The 16,670-nt window shown below is 40.7% G+C and overlaps 1 protein-coding gene across 2 annotated transcripts in view; it reads right to left on the minus strand.

The window, feature by feature from the left end:
• The window catches only part of CREBRF (CREB3 regulatory factor), a 54,010-nt gene extending 38,251 nt beyond the window's left edge, over positions 1-15,759 (minus strand). Inside the window, exons 1-3 of one of the 2 annotated variants that reach the window (XM_026456426.1) lie at positions 15,521-15,759; positions 10,052-10,177; positions 4,988-6,074 (exon numbers count right to left, since the gene is read on the minus strand). In XM_026456426.1, the coding sequence (XP_026312211.1) occupies positions 4,988-6,074; positions 10,052-10,162 (1,198 nt within the window). In that variant the 5' untranslated portion in view covers positions 10,163-10,177; positions 15,521-15,759. The remainder of the gene's footprint in view (positions 1-4,987; positions 6,075-10,051; positions 10,178-15,520) is intronic. The other variant, XM_026456425.1, reaches the window with a different exon arrangement.
• Between the last annotated feature and the right edge of the window lie 911 nt (positions 15,760-16,670).

Consider the following 16,670-nt stretch of genomic DNA (forward strand, 5'->3'; position numbering starts at 1 on the left):
GGGAGGGGAGAGGAGGGGGAGGGGAGAGAAGGGGAAGGGGAAGGAGGGGGAGGGGGAAGGAGGGGGAGGGGGAGGAGGGGGAGGGAGAGGATGGGGGAAGGGAAAGGAAGAGTACAGGAGGGGAGGGGAAGGGGGAATTGAAGGGAGGGGAGGGGGAGGGGAGGGGTAAGGAAAGACAAAAGGACAGGAAGGGAGGGAAGGGAGGCAGGGAAAGAAAGAAAACAAAGAAGGAAAGGCATCCAAATAGGAAAAGAAATTGTCTCTGTTAGTAGATGACATGATCTTGTATATAGAAAACCCAAAGGATGAGGGCCAAGCACAGTGGCTCACGCCTGTCATCCCAGCACTTTGGGAGGCCAAGGCGGGCAGATCACGAGGTAAGGGAAATCGAGACCATCCTGGCTCACATGGTGAAACCCCGTCTCTACTTAAAAAAATACAAAAAATTAGCTGGGCATGGTGGCGGGCTCCTGTAGTCCCAGCTACTTGGGAGGCTAAGGCAGGAGAATGGTGTGAACCCAGGAGGCAAAGCTTGCAGTGAGCCAAGATTGCGCCACTGCACTCCAGCCTGGGCGATGGAGCAAGACTCCGCCTCAAAAAAAAAAAAGAAAAAGAAAAAAAAGAAAAAGAAAAAGAAAGAAAAAGAAAAGAAAAAGGACTTACCATAAAATTGTTAGAACTAATAAACTAATTCAGTAAAGCTGCAGGATAAAAATCATTATTCAAAAATCAGTTGTGTTTCTATATGCTAACTATCCAAAAAATAAATAAGAAAAACAATCCCATTTACAATAGTATCACACCAAAAAAAAACTTAGAAAAAAATTTAACCAAGAAGGTGAAAGATCTATACACTGAAAACTATACAACACTGGTGAAAGAAACTGAAGACACAAATAAATAGAAGGATACCCTGTGTTTATGGATTGGAAGAATTAATATGGCCAAAATATCCATATTATCCAAAGTGAACCACAGATTCAATGCAATCCTTAAATAAAGGGAAAAAGACCCTAAAAGTCATATGAAATCACAAAAGATTCTGAATAGCCAAAGTTATCTGGGGCAAGAAAAACAAAGCTGGAGGCATCATATTATCTGATTTCAAAATATATTACAAAGCTATAGTAATTATAACAATATGGTACTGGCATAAAAACAGACATATATACCAATGAAACAGCCCAGAAATAAATTCCCACATTATGTCCAATTAATTAATCCTTGGCAAAGGTGCCAGAAACAACAATAAGTAAAGGATAGTCTCTTCAATAAATGGTTATGAGAAAACTGGATATTCAAACGCAGAATAATGAAATTGGAGACTCTTATCTCATACCATATTTAAAAATCAACTCAAAATGGATTAAAGACTTAAACATAAAAACTAACAATAAAAATACTAGGAGAAAACACAAAAAAGGATTCTTGACATTAGTATGGGCAATGATTTTTTAAATATATAATTCCAAAAGCACTGGCAACAAAAGCAAAAATAAACAAATGAGATTGCATCAAACCAAAAGGCTCCCCACACAGCAAAATAAACAATTAACAGAGTGAACAGACTACCTATGAAATGAAAGAAAAATATCTGCAAACCATACATCTGACAAGGAGTTAATATCCAAAATATACAAGGAACCCAAACAATGTAATAGCAAGAAAACAATCCAATTAAAAAATGGGCAAAGGACCTGAACATTTTTAAAAAGACATCCAAATGGCCAAGAAGTATATGAAAACATGCTCAATACCACTAATCATCAGAGAAATATAAACGAAAGCCACAATGAGATATCACCTCATACCTGTCGCCATGGCTATTATCAAAAAGATAAATGATAGCAAGTGTTGAGGATGTGGAAAAAAAGAGAACTCTTGTAAACTATTGGTGGGAATGTAAATTGGTACAATCTTTATGGAAAACAGCCTGGAAGTTCCTCAAAAAATTAAAAATAGAAAGATCATTATGATCCAGCAATCCCACTTCTGGGGATACAGCCAAAATAAATAGTATCTTGAAGAGATATCTGCATTCCTATGTTCACTGCAACAGTATTCACATAATCCAAGATAAGGAATCAACAAAGGGGCCAACAATGAACACATACATAAAGAAAATGTAAGAGTTATACACACATGCCCACACACACAGGAATATTATTCAGCCTTAAAAAGAAAGGACATCCTGTCTTTGTGATAACGTGGATGAACCTGGAAGACATTATGCTAAGTGAAATAAGCCAGGCAAAGACAAATACAGCATGATCTCACTTATATGCGAAATCTTAGAAAAAAAAGTCAAACTCAGGATCAGAGAGTAGAAAGTAGAATGGAGGTTGCCAGGGGCTGGGGGCTGGGGGAAATGGGAAGATGTTGGTCAAAAGGTACAAAGTTTCAGTTATGCAGGATGAATAAGCTCTGAAGATCTAACATACAGCATTGTGACTACATATAACAATACTGGGCTGGGAGTGGTAGCTCACACCTGTAATCCCAGCACTTTGGGAGGCGAGGCGGGCAGGTGGCTTAGCTCACAAGTTCAAGATGTGCCTGGGCAACATGGCAAAACCCCATCTCAACAAAAGATACAAAAATTAGCTGGACATGATGGTGCACACCTGTGGTCCTAGCTACTTGGAAGGCTGTGGTGGGAGGGTAGCTTGAGCCAGGGAAGCGGAGGTTGCAGTGAGCCAAGACTGTGCCACTGCACTGCAGCGTAGGCAATTGAGCCGTATCTTGTCTCAAAAAACAAAACAAAACAAAACTATATTGTGTAGGCAAAATTTGTTAAGAGAGTAGATATTAAATGTTCTTACCACCCTACAATGTGAGGTGATGGGTATGTTAATTAGCCTGATTTTGGTAATCATTTCACAACGTGTACATGTATCAAAACATGTTGTACACTTTAAACATATACAATTTCTATTTACCAAACATACCTTGATAAAGTTGTGGGGGAAAAGTCAAAGAAAAGCAAAACTACAATCAAAAGTCAGGTAGATAATGTAGTCCTTGCTGCCTTGATGATGGTAGGGTTTACTATAGGATTTACTGACTCCTTCTGATCTATATATTCCTTTAAGCACCAGCTGCTAAAGGCATTTCCTTCCCTACATTTGCCATTTCCCTTAATTACCCATCCTCTTTTTGTCTCACTCTTCCCCTACCCCCACATACGAGATTCAAAGCAACAGGACCTATCTGTCAAGACTTTAAGGACCACTCATGAACAGCACTATGATCTTCCAAGTGCAGGGAGTTACATAAATTACCCCTACCTATAGTCAAGTCTCCTTGAAACATCTCAAAGCAGATTTTATTCACTTGCCAAGAGAAAAATTTTCCTGTATTATAAAAAGACCATTATTCTACCTAGACTACAGAGTTGTACAGTAAACCAACGAAGAAGGCACAAACCCTTTTCTTCCATATTCAAGTATCTTTTACTTACCTGAAACTCCACCCAAATCAAAAAATTTGTTTGTGTCAAATGCATAAATCTAAACATTTGTGTAATAGAAAAATTTCACCAAAGGAAAAATTCTTAGTAATAGTAATGTTTCACTAGTTACAATACAGGTATTATACTTCAAACACCTTTCAGAAAATTAAGTATCTATGTTTACACTGCCTGAAATTCCAGCAATCATCATTATAACAAAAGGGTTCTCTTTGATATTTCGGTTTCTTTTTTTTATAATAATAACTTAGTTTTCATGCAGAGTTAGTATCAACACTATTTTTGAAGAAAATAACTTTAGTTTAAATTTGAAGATCTTTACTTCTTTGTGCATTTTCAACCATGTGCCACTTGGCAATACCATTTTTATAAATAAACTGCACAAGCCAACAGTGCCAAAAGCCCCAAGCATGTAAATGCTAAAGCGAACCGGTTCCCCCACAGATTTCATTTTCTTTGTCCCTTTTATTTATATGCACTGTATATAAATAAAGCAGAGTCTCCTTCATGCTCACCAAATTACAGCATGTATTTTTTTAAATAGGAAAATATGATGTAAATTAAAATGTTAGCAGACACAAAGAAAATGCTCTCTTTTACATTATTCATAAATAGACTTTGCTGGGTATTGGCATGAATAATATAAACCATCATCACTTGGTTCAACATTCTGTATACTCCTAACTTATCTCAACTATAATAGAGAGACACATGCATAAACAGGAATATTTTTATTTATTATTTTTTGTTGTTGTTGAGACAGACTTTCACTCTTATTGCCCAGGTTGGAGTGCAATGGCACAATCTCAGCTCACCACAACCTCAGCCTCCTGGGTTCAAGTGATTCTCCTGCCTTAACCTCCAGAGTAGCTGGGATTACAGGTGCATGCCACAACACCTAATTTTTGTATTTTTGGTAGAGACAGGGTTTTGCTGTGTTGGCCAGGCTGGTCTTTAACTCCTGACCTCAGGTGATCCACCCACCTCGGCCTCCCAAAGTGCGGGATTACAAGCGTGAGCCACTGCGCCTGGCCCTAAACAGGATTATTTTTAAAACAATAAATTCTTGGTGTCTTAGCATAAAAGCTCAAGTGAATGACAAAACAGGTCACTTAACATAAGATACATTAAGAGTAAGTCCTCAGCTGGGCACAGTGGCTCACGCCTGTAATTCCAACACTTTAGGAGGCCAAGGTGAGAGGATAGCCTGAGCCTAGGAGTTTGAGACCAGCCTGGGCAACAACAGCAAGCTCCCATCTCTATTTTAATTTTGAAAATAAGAAATAAAATAATAAAAAATAAGCCCTCAAGGAATCAGCTTATGAATCCCTATGTAAGCAAAAGTGATCATTTTAGAGCTATTTGAATAGAAAAATCAGTTACATATCCAAGCCAAGGTTTAAGTTATTTAATTCCCAAACTAAAATAAAGAAATTATCCAAACAAAATAGAAACAAAAACCTATTTCAAAATAGTAATACAAAGGTCAGTCTGGTAAGCTTGCAAGCATGATAATACCTGGTTCAGAGAAAGTATCACTAATATCATCATCCTTATCATCTTCATAATCCTCTTCCTCTTCTTCCTCCTCCTCATTTTCAGACAGTTCATGCTCACTGCCAAATCCTTCATCATGGTCCTCATCATCAACATCCTCTTCGTCCTCCTCATCTTCTTCAGGACTGCATTTGGTTGGCTGTTCACCCAAGTTGTCGGAGACAAAAAGAGAATAATTGTGCTCTTCTTTCTTCTGGGATGAATCTGAGACTGATGTACTGGCAGAAAGACTGCTGCTCTCTCCTGCTGCAAGTGACCCAGGACCTTCCTGGGGTAAGGGACTTAGTAATAGTTCCTGGGTTTCTTTAAAAGGCAAAGCGGGAGTGGCATGACCTTGAAGAGGCTCCATCCCTTTTTTCTCTTGTCTCTTTGCCACTGCACCACAGTAGCAGGTGTTCTCTTTTGCTGCATCTGTGTGAATCTGGCTCAACAAGGGCCGGCTCTGTTGCACTGGGTTGATCTTTACCTTTGCCTTTTTTACATAGTCTTTACATTCAACATGAAAGTTCACCTTTTCATTATGATACATGTTGGTCTTCACCATGATTTGTGTGCTTGAAGTGGGTTTACTTGCTTTTTGGACACAGTCTGACAAAGGGACCTCAGCCTGCAGAGTCTTAGAAGAACACACAGGAGCAGCTGCTCTGTTTGTGATCTTTTTACCAGGGAATGAAGAGGGTAAGGGATTTTGTTTGACACTGAAAAGTGAATCGGGGTAATAAAGGGAATCAGAAACAGACTGTGAGTCCTCACTATTAAGTTGAGCTAAAGTTGGAGTTTTACTTATAACCTCTTCATCTTGGTAAGGACTAGAAAAGTCATCAAGACCCAAGTAATCCACTTCTTTTGTTCCCCAGATGTCACAGCTGGTAAGTTTGGTATATTTTGTTAGGTCTTCACAGTATGTATCCCACTGTTCCCAGTTTGAGGCTAAAGCACCCTCATTATCCAGGACATCTGTGAAAGACTCCAGATTTTCAATGTCTTTGCAGTCCTCCAAAGAAAGAAAGTTGTCTCTAGGATTCTGTTGGTAGTTCATCTCTCTATCCTGAGAAAGGTTTTAAAAAAGAAATTACACATCATATTTTAGGAAGGAAATATTCACCTCCATATGACAAACTGATAAATCAATACTTGACTTTTGATCTGTTTTAACATAAAGGCTACTGACATGATGCTTTATTATTCCATATAATGTCATCATTTCCTTAGGCAAGAAAAAGTAGAGTGAAAATAAAACAAACAACACACAATTAAAAATTAAATTTAAAAAAGAGGAAAAGTGTGCCCCTTGAGAGGGTCAGGTATGATCCAAATATCAAGGGCTCTTGAGTTTTATCATAAACATTCTTCCTGAAAATAGTTTACATTTCCTTACCTTAGAAGGATTTTGGGATCTCCTTAGCAGTGGTGGGGAGTGGGGGGACACTTCAATTAAAAAGCAAATAATGTGATATGTGAGAGAGGAAAATTTTAAATATTAATAACAATGAAAATAATAAAGACACCCTCATTACAGAAGAAGATATCTTTTCAGTGGGAACTTAAATATAGAGGCAAAGAACAATCCAAAGAGAGCTGGAATTCAGCCACAGAACGGTAAGATCTTTTGCAAGATCTTATAACAACACTTGGGCAGGCAGAGTAGAATACTCCTCATGAATTTTAGAGATTTTTTTTTTTGTATTTTTAGTAGAGATGGGGTTTCACCATGTTGGCCAGGCTGGTCTCAAACTCCTGACCTCAAGTGATCCGCCTACCTTGCCCTCCCAAATTGCTGGGATTACAGGCTTGTGCCACTAGAGATGTCAATTTCAAATATCAGTTAAGACTCTGCAGTCACTGAAATGAATGCAGCTTAGCTCTAATGTACAAACATGAAAGACTGCCCACCATATATTTTTATTTTTAAAAGAGCAAGTTACAGAAAACTGTTATCTATATTATCCAATTAAAAAGTATATATATACAAAAAAAGATATACATATGTTTACATATGCATAGAAAAAAAACCTGTTAGTTATGTTTTGGTAAAAGGTTTGGAACGTGGAGGCACAGGAAGAAAATGAGGAAGTTTTCAGTCTTCCAGAGCTTTTTTTTTTTTTAATTTTTGGAGGTGTGTGTGTGCGCGTGTTGTCTGCGTTTTGTTTTTGTTTGTTTGTTCATTTTTGAGACAGAATCTCACTCTGTCACCCAGACTGGAGTGCAGTGGCGTGATCTTGGCTCACTGCAACCTCTGTCTCCGGGTTTAAGGAATTCTCTGCCTCAGCCTTCCGAATTGCTGGGATTACAGGCACGTGCCACCACACCCAGCTAATTTTTTTTGTATTTTTAGTAGATACACCATCTTGGCCAGGCTGGTCTTGAACTCCTGACCTCGTGATCCACCTGAATCAGCCTCCCAAAGTGCTGGGATTACAGGCGTGACCACTGCATCTGGCCTGTCTGTGTATGTTTTTACAGTTTTACTAAAGTTATTATAATTTCACATACCATAAAACCAACCTATATTAAGTATACAATTCACTAATTTTTAGATTTATGCATTTAAGCACTCAGTTTTCCAGTTTTTATATATTTTTGTGTTGTTTCAATTTGATGTAATTAAAACTGTTCTTAAAATGTTTTTCTTTTTTTCTTTTGAGATGGAGTCTCGCTCTATCGCCCAGGCTGGAGTGCAATGGCTTGATCTCGGCTCACTGCAACCTCTGCCTCCTGGGTTCACGCTATTCTCCTACCTCAGCCTCCGGAGTAACTGGGACTAGAGGCGCCCGCCACCACGCCCGGGTAATTTTTTTGTATTTTTTAGTAGAGATGGGGTTTCACCGTGTTAGCCAGGATGGTCTCAATCTCCCGATCTCGTGATCCGCCTGCCTTGGGCTCCCAAAGTGCTGGGATTACAGGCGTGAGCCACCGCGCCCGGCCTAAAATGTTTTTCTTATCCATTTTAAGTGTCTATTTACCTCAAGAATAAATGATAAGTATATGCAGATCCTGTTTGGAACTGCTATTTTTGTGCCATATTCTTTACGTCATTCATATGCCTTGCTCAATGTTTTCCCACTGAAAAGCCCATTATCTTTATCAAAAACTAGATTTGAAGATATTTACATAATCTTTTACCATTTTTGATGGGTTAATTTTTTTTTTTTTTGAGACGGAGTCTTGCTCTTGTTGCTCAGGCTGGAGCGCAGTGGCGCAATCTCGGCTCACTGCAACCTCCGTCTTCTCCCGGGTTCAAGCGATTCTCCTGCCTCAGCCTCCTGAGTAGCTGGGATTACAGGTACCTACCACCACACCCAGCTAATTTTAGATCACACCACTGCACTCCAGCCTGGGCAACAAGAGTGAAACTCCGTCTCAAAAAAAAATAAAAAAAAAAAGGAACGTATTTGATGAAGCAATATTGGCTGCCCTGGAGCCTCCAGAATCGACGAAGAGCCGCAGGTGTGTGCTGCTATGAACGTCTCTCCAGAGCCCTTTCTGCACAGCTGGTGTTGGCATCATACTAAAAGCAATGTTTAAGGCCAGGCGCGGTGGCTCACGCCTGTAATACCAGCACTTTGGGAGGCCGAGGTGGACGGATCACGAGGTCAGGAGTTCGTGACCAGCCTGATCAATATGGTGAAACCCCATCTCCACTAAAAATACAAAAAATTAGCCGGGCGTGGTGGTGCATACCTGTAATCGCAGCTACTCGGGAGGCTGAGGCAGGAGAATTGTTTAAACCCAGGAGGTGGAGGTTGCAGTCAGCCAAGATTGTGCCGCTGCACTCCAGCCTGGGCTACACAGTGAGACTCCGTCTCAAACAAACAAACAAATAAATAAATGCACGTTTAAATCAAACTAAAGATTAAAAATTAAAAATCAGGCAGGTGATCCACCCGCCTCGGCCTCTCAAAGTGCTGGGATTATAGGCGTGAGCTACCATGCCCAGCAGTATGCTTTTTGCTTTTTTTTTTTTTTTTTTTGAGACTCCAGTCTGTCGCCAGACTGGAGTGCTATGGGGCGATCTCAGCTCACCACAACCTCTGACTCCCTGGTTCAAGCGATTTTTCTGCCTCAGCTTCCTGAGTAGCTAGGACTACAGGTGCGCACCATCACGCCCAGCTAATTTTTGTATTTGTAGTAGAGACAGAGTTTCACAGGCCAGGATGGTCTCAATCTCCTGACCTCATGGTCCACCTGCCTTGGCCTTCCAAAGTGCTGGGATTACAGACGTGAGCCACCACACCCAGCCAACAGCTGCATACTTTTAAAATTACTAGGTGTAGACCAGGTGCGATGGCTCATGCCTGCAATCCCAGCATTTTGGGAGGCCGAGGCGGGCAGATCACCTGAGGTCAGGAGCGCAAGACCTGTCTGGCTGACATGGTGAAATCCTGTCTGCACTAAAAATACAAAAAGTAGGCCAGGCCCAGTGACTCATGCCTGTAATCCCAGGACTTTGGGAGGTTGAAGCAGGTGGATAGCCTGAGGTCAGGAGTTCAAGACCAGCCTGGCCAATGTGGTGAAACCCCATCCCTAGTAAAAATGCAAAAATTAGCTGGGCGTGGTGCCAGGTGGCTGTAATCCCAGCTACTTGGGAGGCTGAGGTAGAATAATTGCTTGAATCCAGGAGATGGAGGTTGCAGTGAACTGTGATTGCACCACTGCACTCCAGCCTGGGCGACAGAGCGAGACTCTGTCACCAAAAAAAAAAAAAAAAAATCAGTCGGATGTGGTGACACATGCCTGTAATCCCAGCTACTTGAGAGGCTGAGGCAGAAGAATCATTTGAACCTGGGAGGTGGAGATTGCAGTGAGCCAAGATCATACCACTGCACTACAGCCTGAGAAACAGAATAAGACTCCGTCTCAAAAAAGCAAAAACAAACAAATAAAATTACTAGAGGTATAATCATAAGAATTAAACTTGGCCTAAGCATATCTTTTTTTTTTCCCCCAGGCATTTATAAATAAAAAACTCTCCCACAAACTTTTACCCCAAATAATCAAGACCAAAACCAAGAAAATGTTGCTTACCAGTTCATACATGAAATCTGGATCCGAACTGTTTGCTAAGAGATCTGTGCTCATCAGAGTTTGTTCCGAAAAGGTGTGGCTTCGAAAGGCATCCCCAAAAGGCGGATCCATTCCGCTTACACTAGGCTGCAACAGAGTGATTTTTATTTTAGAAAGTTAAAGACTATTTTGAGACCAATTTATCACATATGAGTCCCAACTCCACACCCACTAAGTAACTTATTCTTTTCAGAAAACATTTCTATACTTTTTTCTACTGTATAGTATATTTAAGAGCTTTGGCTAACACTGAACTGTAGACTTAAATTAGGAAAATGCCTAAAAATAGAAAAAATAGAGTGCTGCCAATGCCCCGGTGGAGAAGCTGAGGTCAACATCAGATTTGAAATATTTAAAGTGGATACAAAACTATTTCAGCAATGCAGACAATTGTGTTGTGGGTGATGGTGCTGTTGGTAAAACATGTCTCCTGATATCCTACACAACAAACAAATTTCCATCAGAATAATGTACTGTTTTTGACAACTATGCAGTCACCGTTACGACTGGCAGAAAACCATACACTCTTGGACTTTTTGATACTGTAGGGCAAAGGATTCTAACAGATTACAACTGCTGAGTTATCCACGAACAGATGTATTTCTACTCTGTTTTTCAGTGGTCTCTCCATCTTCATTTGAAAATGTGAAAAAAGTGGGTGCCTGAGATAACTGTCCTAAAGACTCCTTTCTTGCTTGTTGGGACCCAAACTAATACAGAGATGACCCCTCTACTATTGAGAAACTTTCCAAGAACAAACAGAAGCCTATATCACTCTGGAGACTGCTAAAAAGCTGGCCTGTGACCTGAAGGCTGTCAGGTATCATGGAGTGTTCTACACTCACACAAAAAGGCCTAAAGAATGTATTTGACAGCTGGGCGCGATGGCTCACGCCTGTAATCTCAGCACTTTGGGAGGCTGAGGCAGGTGTTCCACCCGAGGTCAGGAGTTCGAGACCAGCCTGGACATGGTGAAACCCTGTCTCTACTAAAAATGCAAAAATTAGCCGGGTGTGGTGGCAGGTGCCTGTAATCCCAGCTACTCAGGAGGCTGAGGCAGGAGAATCGCTTGAACCTGGGAGGCGAAGGTTGCAGTGAGCTGAGATTGCACCACTGCACTCCAGCCTGGGCAACAAGAGCGAAAGTCCATCTCCAGACAAAAAAAAAAGAAGAACATATTTGTCAATGCAATATTGGCTGCCCTGGAGCCTCCAGAATCGAAGAAGAGCCGCAGGTGTGTGCTGCTATGAACGTCTCTCCAGAGCCCTTTCTGCACAGCTGGTGTCGGCATCATACTAAAAGCAATGTTTAAATCAAACTAAAGAGTAAAAGTTAAAATTCAGGCTGGGTGCGGTGGCTCAAGCCTGTAATCCAGCACTTTGGGAAGCCAAGGCAGGCGGATCATCTGAGGTCAGGAGTTCGAGACCAGGCTGGCCAATGTGGCAAAACTCTGTCTCTACTAAAAATACAAAAATTAGCCAGGTGTGGTGGTACGTACCTGTAATCCCAGCTATTCAGGAGGCTGAAGCAGGAGAATCGCTTGAATCCAGGAGGTAGAGGTTGCAGTGAGCCGAGATCGTCCCATTGCACTCCAGCCTGGACAATGAAAGCGAAACTCCATCTCAAAAAATAAAAAATAGGCCGGGCGCAGTGGCTCACGCCTGTAATCCCAGCACTTTGGGAGGCCGAGGCGGGTAGATCACGATGTCAGGAGATAGAGACCATCCTGGCTAACACGGTGAAACCCCGTCTCTACTAAAAATACAAAAACAAAATTAGTCGGGTGTGGTGGTGGGCATCTATAGTCCCAGCTACTGTGGAGGCTGAGGCAAGAGAATGGTGTGAACCCAGGAGGCAGAGCTTGCAGTGAGCAGAGATCGTGCCACTGCACTCCAGCCTGGGCGACAGACCGAGACTCCGTCTCAAAAATAAATAAATAAATAAAAATAAATTTGTTTTTGCAATAATGACAAATGCCGTGTACCTACCCACATGCACTTGTGTAGGACAAAGCCCATAGGTATGGTTCCCCCCTTCCCCTTCCCAGTACTAGTTAATTTTGAGTAACTGTGTATTGTCAGAAAAGTGATTAGTACTAGGTTTTGTTGTTTTAAAACTTCTTTATTATTTGTTTAAAAGTAAGGCACGCTTATGGATGACTCTGTAACAAACTAATTGGAATTGTTGAAGCTGTTCCCCAGTTCCACTCTGGAGAGTAATCTGGGACATCTTGGTATGTTGTGGGTTTTATTTTCCTATTTTTTTGAGTAGAGTGTGTGTGCAATTTGTTTTTCAGTCTTGTTTTTTTTTATTCATTAACCAGTGGATAGCCCTTAAGGGGAGGAGGACGAATCCACTTCCTAGATCTAGTTTAGAAAACATGTTCCCCATCTAGTGCTGTCAAGAAGGAGTATAGTAAATGCCTCATTTAAGAACATACTCCTTTTTGAAAGTTGCCTTTTCTTTCCACCCTTGAGTAGATCCAGTATTTGATGAAACTCATGAAAGTAGGTGGAGGCTGTCTTGCCCCTCTGTTTTCTAGGCCACACTATATGTGACTGTGACTTTCACGGACATTGGTTTATCATTTGTTGATTTTTTGGGGCAGTTAATTTCTAACTTCTTTCACTGATACATGAAGAAAAGTATTGCACCTTTGAAATAGACCAAATGAATTGCATTTGTAATTTAAAGAAGTGTTTCCCCGTCAAAAAAAATTGAAAAAATATAGAGCAGCAATTAGTATCTTCTAGAAAGTAAAGCTTATTTAGCCACCAGTCACCATACAGCACCTATCAAGTACTTTCACTTAGCTATATAACATTTCTTCACATCCTTGTCTAACAACACTATTTTAACTATCATCAGTAGAGAATTCCCTGTCTTTTCCTGGGGTCTGCAGATACAGCAAATCACTCTCACTCTGTGCTGCTAAGTGAGTCCCATGTCTTATTTTCCAAAGCTGGAAGACAGTTTGGGATTCACTATCTAGTACAACGAATGCCTGCAGGAAGGTAACGGAAACAGAATCAACTAAATACCCAAACATCTCCTTGATAAGACCAGTAACTTGGGCATGAACGCTATAGCCTTAATCCTGATTCCCTAAAAGGGCACAGTCCATTCCATAATAAGTAAAGGGGGAAAAAAAAGACTTGAGACCCAGTATTAATTCTCCTTCTTGTTTTTATCTCTATCTTCTGTTTACATTTTAACATCTATACAAATCCCTCCAGAGTCAAGTCTGGGCTCACCCTTCTAAAGTGGGTCAAATAATAGAAAGCCTTCACTTTGAAATCTAACTGAGCTGAAGAAAGAGAATGAGAAAGAATACAAAATTTTTTTTTTTTTTTTTTTGGAGAGACATAGTTTCGCTCTGTTACCCAGGCGGAGTGCAGTGGCAAGATCTCAGCTCACTGCAACCTCCACCTCCAGTGTCTGCCTCAGCTTCCTAAGCAGCTGGGACTACAGGCGTACGCCACCAAGTCCAGCTACTTTTTATATCTTTTAGTAGAGATGGGGGTTTCACTATATGTTAGCCAGGCTGATCTAACTCCTGACCTCAAGTGATCAGTCTGCCTCGGCCTCCCAAAGTGCTGGGATTACAGGTGCAAGCCACTGTACCCAGCTTTTTTCTTTTTCTTTGAGAGAGAGTCTCGCTCTGTCACACAGGCTGGAGTGCAGTGGCATGATCTCAGCTCACTGCAACCTCCACCTCCCGGGTTCACGCAATTCTCCTGACTCAAGTCTTCCGAGTAGCTAGGACTACAGGTGCACACCACCACGCCTGGCCTAATTTTTGTATTTTTAGTAGAGACAGGGTTTCACCATGTTGGCCAGATTGGTTTCAAACTCCTGACCTCAAGTGATCCACCCACCTTGGCCTCCCAAAGTGCTGGGATTACAGACATGAACCACTGACGCCAGGCCAAAAATTTCTTAGTTTTTTTTTTTTTTTTTACAAGTTTCTGCAGAAATGTTTTTAAATGGTATTAATCTATTTGCTTATTCTTTTCATATATTTTCTATCTTTTACAAACGGGACTTTTCATAGACCTTCTCATCGTATTTTTCTTCATCGGTACGTCCCATCTTACTGTTTTTCTTTTTCTCTTTCTCTTATCTTCCCCCAACATTTCCAGGCCTGCAGAACCTTTCTTCCTAGAAAAAGTTAGCTTGAGAAAATAAGTTTAAAATTTAAGCCCCAAATTCAAGTACTCAGTAAATATAAAACTAAACCTCGAATGCGCAACCACTCCAAAAGGGTATGTGCAGTCCATCTATCACAGAGGTTGGGGTGGCAGTAGGCCGCTGGTCTTTTCTTTTCTTTTCTTTTTTTGAGACGGAGCTCCCTCTTTCCCCAGGCTAGAGTCTAGTGGCGTGATCTTGGCTCACTACAACCTCTGCCTCCCAGGTTCAAGCAATTCTCCTGTCTCAGCCTCCCGAGTGGCTGGGATTACAGGTCCGTGCCACCACACCCAGCTAATTTTTGTATTTTTAGTAAAGAGGGTTTCACGATGTTGGCCAGACTGGTCTTGATCTCCTGACCTTGTGATCCACCTGTCTTGGCCTTCCAAAGTGCTCGGATTACAGGCGTGAGCCACTGGGCCTGGCCGGCCACTGTCTTGTCAATATCCATTAACCAAGTCCCCTTTCTTTGCCTCTTCTGCCTGTCTCGAGCCACCAGACAATCCCAGCAAATTGTTGATTCCCTATGCTCAAAGGATAGCTCAGACACAAAAAGTCATCCAAGAGTCCCTACCCACTCATTACTTCTAGGTTCTTCCCCAGCACTGAAACAAACAGGGGAGGGCAAGAGCTAAACACTGGAGAAGAAAAGGAGGAGTTTAGATAAGCAGAATAGGTACTAACAGGGCTTCATTGATTGTCTCAGTGATTGCCTCAAACCAAAACCGATCAATTCAGAGTAGCTGCCATAATATAAACAGATACAATCATTCTTAGATATGTTTTGTGAGGAGATATTTGTGTGTGTGTGTCTATGAGGAAGAGAGAGATGAGAGGGGTTGGGGGAGGGAGCCTGAAGTCTCTCACTATTTCCTCTTAACTACTTCTAAATTCAGCTGGCATAAATGAAAGGTAAGAACTGGGAAATAGGAAGAGTGAGGAGACAGAAATGGGATTGCTGTGGCAGATTAATTTTCAGGGGAGTTGGTTTTGCCCCATAAAGCCAGCAGATCTGTCCACCTTCTACCTATTCACCATACTACCTATGTAGAACTCATTAAACTTCAAGTGATAGCAAAGAAAGAAATAGAAGCCAATGGAAGGAAGAACATGTACTCAAAACTAGCTGAGATCAGAAATAAGATAGCGTAAAAAGGTAGTAAGCAAAGTTGTGTTAAGATTCATTTAAGAGTCAATGGTATTGACTTTCTGTAGTGGGAAAATATAAAACTTTGCACCTACTCTGTATGATTTACCTGAGGCATTTCCAAGCCCAGATCCTGTGAATCCGATTCCAAACTTCTTTTTTTTCTCGTTTGTAAATTCCTTTCCAGCTTTACTTTTAATTCCGAGATCGAAGATGATTTTCACAACAAACAGCAGGTTTCCCCAGAGTGCTTCCAATTCAACTGCTTGGATCACTGTTTTTTTTTTTTTTTTTTTTTTTTATATTTTTCTAAATTATTCTGTCTGTCAAACAACACAAAGTAACTTCACTGAGTTCCAGGAAAAACAAGTTGACGTTTCAAAAAAAAGTTGACTTTTCAAAAACAATATTAGCAGAGAATACTGTGCTTTAAATGAGTAAGTCTTATGGTTGAGTTATCAAGGATTTGGTCACATCTTAATACTTACTATTCTGAAATTTACCATTCCTCCTCCTGTATTTTTCTAAAGTACAGCTGGTCAATAACCAATTGGCAACATTAAAAAAAAACCACACAAAATTAACACAGGCTCATTTTTTCTGTGATCTGAAAGATGTAATATATTGATTTTTAAAGTCAAGCTCTCATTCACTTTATGTTCTTTATGAGAAACCATATCTCAAAATTTAATTCCATTTATTGTATAATCATTACTGCTAAATTAATCCACATTTTATCTCTCTCGTAAGTCAATAAGAAGAGTAATGAATACATAATAGTCAGCAATGGAACTTAACATATCCTCTCCATTAAATAAAATCCCATCTGTAATGGTATATGCCAACATTATTCTTTCAGTTATAAGGTATAAGCTGCCACTGAAGAAAGAATTATTCCAGCAAGCTTTTAACAGGTGTATGTTTGAGGGAAAATGGGCCTGGGGACTGCTTTGCAGAGTGGTTTCAAGGGTTAAGTTAAACAATGACTACCAATCACGTGGCACAGGATTTTGACAGGGTACAGACTTAAATGTTAGTGTTTTTTCCCTTCTCCGTGAAGACCTTAATCAGGAGGAACTGAAGAGTTATACTCGCTTCATTTTCCTGTCCCAAGATCAGTGGGTCTCAAAATGTGATCCAAGGATCAGCAATATTAACATCAGCATCAACCTAAAAATTTGTTTAAAATGCAAAATCAAAACAGAACCTCTAGGAGTGGGTACCAGCAATGTTTCTTAATACACC

This window comes from Piliocolobus tephrosceles, chromosome 4 (genome assembly GCF_002776525.5).
Source record: "Piliocolobus tephrosceles isolate RC106 chromosome 4, ASM277652v3, whole genome shotgun sequence".
Classification (NCBI taxonomy): Eukaryota; Metazoa; Chordata; class Mammalia; order Primates; family Cercopithecidae; genus Piliocolobus; species Piliocolobus tephrosceles.